The 6,131-nt window shown below is 39.0% G+C and overlaps 1 protein-coding gene across 1 annotated transcript; it reads right to left on the reverse strand.

The window, feature by feature from the left end:
• Nucleotides 1-568: 568 nt before the first annotated feature.
• On the reverse strand, nucleotides 569-3,501 carry LOC149240118 (cold-responsive protein kinase 1-like). Its single transcript, XM_089370054.1, has 6 exons — nucleotides 3,416-3,501; nucleotides 3,250-3,300; nucleotides 3,113-3,141; nucleotides 1,280-1,514; nucleotides 974-1,115; nucleotides 569-874 (listed from the first exon to the last, which is right to left on the reverse strand). The coding sequence occupies exons 1-6, from the start codon at nucleotides 3,499-3,501 to the stop codon at nucleotides 569-571; spliced, it is 849 nt and encodes a 282-aa protein (XP_089226180.1).
• Nucleotides 3,502-6,131: the final 2,630 nt, after the last annotated feature.

Consider the following 6,131-nt stretch of genomic DNA (forward strand, 5'->3'; position numbering starts at 1 on the left):
TTTTTTATTTTTTTTAATTAATGGCTTAGATTAATTTTTAAGGGAATATGCTTTAACATTTTTTTTTTTTAATATTTTTATTGTAATAGTTTTTTTTTTTTTTTTTTAATATTTATCAATCTTAAAAAAAAAAACCTCAACTATCTCAATCATAAAACTTGAGACCTATATTTAAAAGATTTGATATTTTTTTCGAAATTAAATGATAGAGCTATTTTTACAAAAATAACCATTGTAAAACTCACAAGTTTAACATAATGCCAATCCCAATTAGATTTTGTAATCAAAATTCTTTAGAAAAACAAAGGACATTTGGTTTCGGATGTCCCACGAGATCGTTTAGATGCTTCGTGTTTTTTTTAAAGCTCTAAATTCATTTGATACACATTATGTAGTTTTCAGTCCGACTGGAATGGGGGACAATGAGGTTGCTAAAAATTTCAATCCTGGCATCCATAATCCCTAATTGCCTAAGTGAAGATTGTTCCGGAGTGTTTGTTAAGAGGGAGACCATAATGCTGGCCAACAATATACGGAAATGGAGAAACCCCGGAGCATTGGCTCATATTCACCTGGGCTCCAGAACGCTAGATGAAGGAGCAACAGCTGCAGAATGGACATCGGGACGTGTCAGGGGAGGGGCGGCCACACTCTCGACATCTACGAAAGCTGGCTTTGTGGGCGAGAGAAAATGTTCTCCATCATTTGTCAGCATCCACACCACCCGCGACATTGAAGGCCGCAACACTGCAGCTGCTTGCATACACAAAAGATCAATTTTAATCACTCGAATCCCTTCCTCTTGCGAATAACTGCCCTCCAATGTAGGATCCATAACTTCTAAAGCCCTATCTGCTTGATGCAATTTCCATGTCTGGTGATTGGCCAACATCAGCAAAAACAACTTCAGTTAACAGGGGATTATAATACTGCAAAGAGATTTAGAAAAATTTGGGATCCACATGAACCATACCCTTTCCATGAGAAAGTCATCTTCAGCGGAACTCTGATTCTTTCTTCCGATTATAATCTCAAGGAGAAGCACTCCAAAGCAAAATACATCTGCTTTCTCGGTCAGCTGTCCACGTAAAGCGTACTCCAGGGCCATGTAGCCTCTGCACAATAAACATATGTAGGCAAATCTCGATATAATTTTAAACATGTCATAATGATATGATCCGTATTCGGATTTATGAATTGTAATTTGTTCATGTTACATTGTAATTTAATAAATGATGTTATGGACCTCGAGAGACAGAATGGTAAAGAGAACTCTTACATATTCCCTGCAAGTCTAGTGCTAACGTGGCTCTGATCCTCCGCAAAGAGTCTAGCTAAGCCAAAATCTGCTATTTTGGGTCTATGCTTATGATCCAGTAAAATATTGCTCGCTTTAATATATCTGTGAATGATCCGAATCTCAGATTCCTCGTGGAGATATGCCAACCCACGCGTTGTTCCAACAATGATCTTATACCTCTCTTTCCAGTCAAGTAAATGTCGTTTTGTTGTATCTGCAAACAATGATCCAATTATAGTAAAAGCATTAACTAGCTATAGAACTTAGAAGTAAACTCCAATGAAATAGGCCCAACATCAGCAGCGTTAAGTCATTCAAGGACGATAAGAGACCAAATAAGAGCTTGTCAAGATTGCCGTTTGGGAGGAATTTGTAAACAAGTAGTCTTTCTGGGCTTTCAACGGAGCAACCAACCAATTTCACTAGATTCCTATGCTGAACACAACTGATGGGATTTGTTTCATTCAGAAACTCAGTTTCACCTTGCTGTGAACCTAGATTCAGTCACTTAACTGCAACCTCTCGGCTGTTCGGTAGAACCCCCTGTTAATTTACTGCATCGTTAGTCGAACTAATTTTATAACATATGATTTCTCATTGGATACTTCATGGAATAAATTGTTAAGATGATGTTAGATGCTCACTTTAAAGACACATCTAAAACCTCCTTGGCCAACCTTGTTCTCTATGTCAAAGTTAGAAGTAGCTTCTCTCAAAATATCGTACTTGAAAATTGTTGGGAATTTCTGATAATTCCATAACAAACAGACAGAGAATAATGCTCTGTTTTAACACAGGAAATTAAAATTGTTTGCGAAATACGGTGTTTCAGCAACAGAGTTTAGCAACAATGTTTCAGCAACACTGAAACTCGAGTTTCAGCAACACTCTGTTTTGACGCCGAGAAACTATTTTCTGAATACGGTGTTTCAGCAATGCACGAAAAAAAAAAACTTGTATTAATTAACAAGACTGCTGTTACAAAATTCTTCCTCTCACAGAGGGATTACAGTAGGAATGCTTCAGATGCAGTTCCAAAGATTTCACGCTGTCTCTGCTTGCAAATTGATATTGTTGTGTCTGCACTGCTGTGCATTACAAAATACTCTGTTTCTGCTGAAAAATTAACACACTGTCTCTGCACTGCTGTGTGTAAAAAAAAACTCTGTTTTTTTTGCTGAAAATCAACACTGTTGCGTACTACATATTACATTACATAGTCAACAAAAAAAAAACATTGCGTGTACTATAAAAAAAAACTACTTAAAATTTTTATGACAAGACTAGAAATTAAAACAAGGTATGGAGGAGCAGACAGATAAGTTTAATTCCTGAAATTTCTGGATGTTGCGGTACATTCTCCATGTCCGCAATAAAACCTGGTGTTTACTATTTTTACCAACTCTGCCATGATTTTTGTGTTCTTAAATGTTTGATGTCCTTGATCCTGAAAAACAAAATCTGCACCGTGTAAGGAAAAATCTAGTCTCGATCTGCTGTTTTAATTGGTGCTGCAGTTGAAAGTAGTATTTCAACAAAAATGAGCTCCGAATTGATAATAGTTTCAGATATGATTACTACTGTGCAAAAATAATAACATGAGGGTATGTATATATTCATGCAATAAAGAAATAGAGAAACAATTCAAAGGACACACAATTCAGCCGCATCTTGGGTCATAACATTGAAATATTACAGAACTATTTCAGGACCTTGGGTTTCAGAAATCCGGTCCCGACGTTTTCGACTAGATGAGAAATATCACATCCAAAGGCCAATGGTTACAGTAAATCCAATGACTGCACCTATTACGCCCAGTGTTATCCCAGGAACCTTGCCTTCTGCAATACGCGGCAGGTGAAATTACAGTTTCAATATTAATTCACTAAAATGAAATCTTTACAAAACAATATAACCCTAATCATTGCAAGATATGTGAAAGAAAATACTGGATGCTGGAGGGCCCTTTCTCGTTAAGAGATTGCTCCCATTTTTGCTTTCTGCGAATTTGCACAAGAAATCTCAGTAAATTGGCTATGCTTTAGTTGGGGAAATGAAAACGTTATAGAGCCATTGTATACTCCTTATTATTGTTAACTATATGAAGGAAGATACCTGGCAAACGAGGACTTTTGCTTTGGGGTGTTGAGGAGAGAACGGAAATGTTGAAAAATTTGAAAACCTCGTATCGCAAATGGCATCTGTCACGTGCGATTTGAGCCCCAAGAGCTCCACTTTGGCATAAGAATATATATTCCAAGGCAAATGTTAGGCATGATCTGCAGTTTGTCTAGGACAGATGTCCCCAACACTGCGCTAAGCCGTAGATATGCCCTGTTAAATTTGAAGGCACACCCACTAAATTTGCAGCGAAAAATTTGGGAGTCCGCAGAGCTTCAGTGATAATATTTGAGAGCAGGACCTTCACAGTTTTTTTGAACACTTGTGGTTGATTTCTCTTCCCACTATTGCAAAGAACCTCTGATGGGGTAATCTGCATATTCTCTAGATAGTCGTAAATACCATTATTGTCGTAGCGTAAGAAGCAGCCATCTAGGTGAATGACCCCAGAAGTATTGTAGCATTCGTCACCAATATTTTATTTGGCCGTTGATGCACACTGTTTGCAAGTGGAGGAACCTAAATCTGCCCTGCACTGGACTAGCCCACAAACCGCACTATTATTGTTTGCCCCCTCAGCAACACTGGAAGTATTGAATCCTGTGGGATTAGCGTTCTCCACCAATGATTCTAAAACTTTGTTTAGACTTTGCTGGAAGACGATACCGTTTGTATTTTCATTCTTTCCACAATAAGACCAAACTTCAGTAGTAAAAATCCCTGGTCTGTCCCTAGATTCGTAGTAAAAGTAATGATCGTCGTAACGTAAGAGGCAGCTGTTTAGTTGAATGTATCCATAAGGGCCACTGCATCCCTGAAGAAGCCGTGTCTTCGCTGTAGTTACGCAGCGTTGACGATCAGAGGGACCTAAATCTTCTCTGCATTGGACAAGCCCATAAACAACACTATTGAATCCCACATCACCAACACTAGAAAAATCGAATGCGTTGTAATAAATATTCGTCACCAGTCTTTGTAGAACCTCATTTAGATTACGCTGGAAGGCTTTACCGTTCATATATTCACTACCATTCCCGCAATAACTTGAAACGGTATTGGTGTATGGATCAGGCACTGAGAGAAGCATACACATAGGCACACTTAGGGCAAGTAACAGGCTCATGATTAGTGGTTTCATCTTCATGGTCATCGCTTCGACTGCAGGGCATTCTTGTAGCTCTACGCTCTTTTATATTCTCATCTCCTGGAATTTCTGATATGTTGAGCTGCTACTTTTTTCCAAGGGCATTAAAGAGTCACTCGTTCAGATAATAGAGACAATTGTTCACAAAATAGAGTCAGTCATCCATACTGTTGGAAATTTCTATTGATTTCAAACACAAAAAGAAATTGCACAGAGAACAACGCTCTGTTTCAATACAGGATCTTAATCATAACAACAAAAAAAACTGTTACAAAATAGTCTTCCTCTTCAGAGGGGTTACAACAGGAATGCTTCAGTTCCAGAAAACTAATTTCACTATCTTAGCACTGCTGTGCGTTTCAGAAATTACAAAACTCTCTCTTACTTAATTTTTACACTGTTGTGTCTGCATTTTTATAGTGCATTACATTTCTGCTTTTTTTTCAGTGCAGGAAGGTGTCATAACTTATCCACCAACCATGTTAACTTCGCTGATGGGATCTTTGCTATTATCTGCTGCTCATGATGAACAAAATCTGATCTTTTGCTGTATTTCTCGAGTCGGTGGTGTTGAAACCCATAGCTGATAAATGCTGCGACGACTCGAGGGTGGTTCTTTTCTCTTTCGGTCATTCTTCTCTTTAATATGGTTGTTGAGAAGTAATGGCGTAGTGCTGGATCTTATCTTTCTCCTTCGGGAACACAAATAAGTAAATGGCGAAAAGACACTTATGGTGGTGGCGTGAACAAGGTAAGAACAAATAATGGCCGTTGGATCAAAACGTATGGACGGCTGAGATCATCTTGGCAGAAGGCGCGAACTGTGATGGCACAGGTCGCATCGCAGCATTATGGATGGCTTAACGTGCACTGGCTAAGATTCGCGATCTACGATCTGTGATCTGCGATCGCGTCGCATGATCGCATCGCATCGCATCACGATCGGGGAAGCCACAGGGTAAGGCGCGATGGCGATCTGCGATGGATCGCATCGCAGGGAACTTCAATGGGGTTATAGTTTGTGATTTCTGTTCAACTGTTGCTGCAGTTGAAATTATATTCCAACACTCCCCTTTAATTTCAACTGCTGGGTTTCTCTGCATACCCAGACATTTCCTGAAATGATCAAAACTTTTCTTTCCCAATGGTTTTGTCAAGATGTCAGCTAACTGATCCTCTGTTCTGCAGTGCTGCAAAACAATCTCACCATTGTTAACCAATTCACATATGAAGTGAAATTTGGTGTCTATGTGCTTTGTCCTTTTATGAAAAACAGAGTTTTTAGACAATGCTATTGCCGAGCTATTGTCACAGTAAATGGTTGTGCCATTTTCTTGTTCATGACACAAATCTCTGAGAACTATTCTCAGCCACACTGCTGTTGTTGCTGCCACATACTCTGCCTCTGCTGTTGACAAAGACACAACTGGTTGCTTCTTGGAAGCCCATGAGATGGCTCCCGATCCCATATGAAACACATATCCCGATGTGCTTTTCCTATCATCAACACTTCCAGCCCAATCACTGTCAGTGTAACCTGTCAACATGAAACTTTCAGAAGAGGAG

This window comes from Pinus tabuliformis, chromosome 8, assembly GCF_031772625.1.
Source record: "Pinus tabuliformis cultivar Carrire ecotype Pingquan chromosome 8, CPIR1, whole genome shotgun sequence".
Taxonomy (NCBI): domain Eukaryota; kingdom Viridiplantae; phylum Streptophyta; class Pinopsida; order Pinales; family Pinaceae; genus Pinus; species Pinus tabuliformis.

What these genes read in the sequence shown, in the direction of transcription:
- LOC149240118 (XM_089370054.1), bottom strand. Translation starts at nt 3,501, where the DNA reads ATGCCATTTGCGATACGAGGTTTTCAAATTTTTCAACATTTCCGTTCT. An exon ending in AAAGGGCCCTCCAGCATCCA is followed by an intron (nt 3,142 to 3,249) that starts GTATTTTCTTTC and finishes CGCGTATTGCAG; the next exon opens with AAGGCAAGGTTCCTGGGATA. An exon ending in ATGACTTTCTCATGGAAAGG is followed by an intron (nt 875 to 973) that starts GTATGGTTCATG and finishes GCCAATCACCAG; the next exon opens with ACATGGAAATTGCATCAAGC.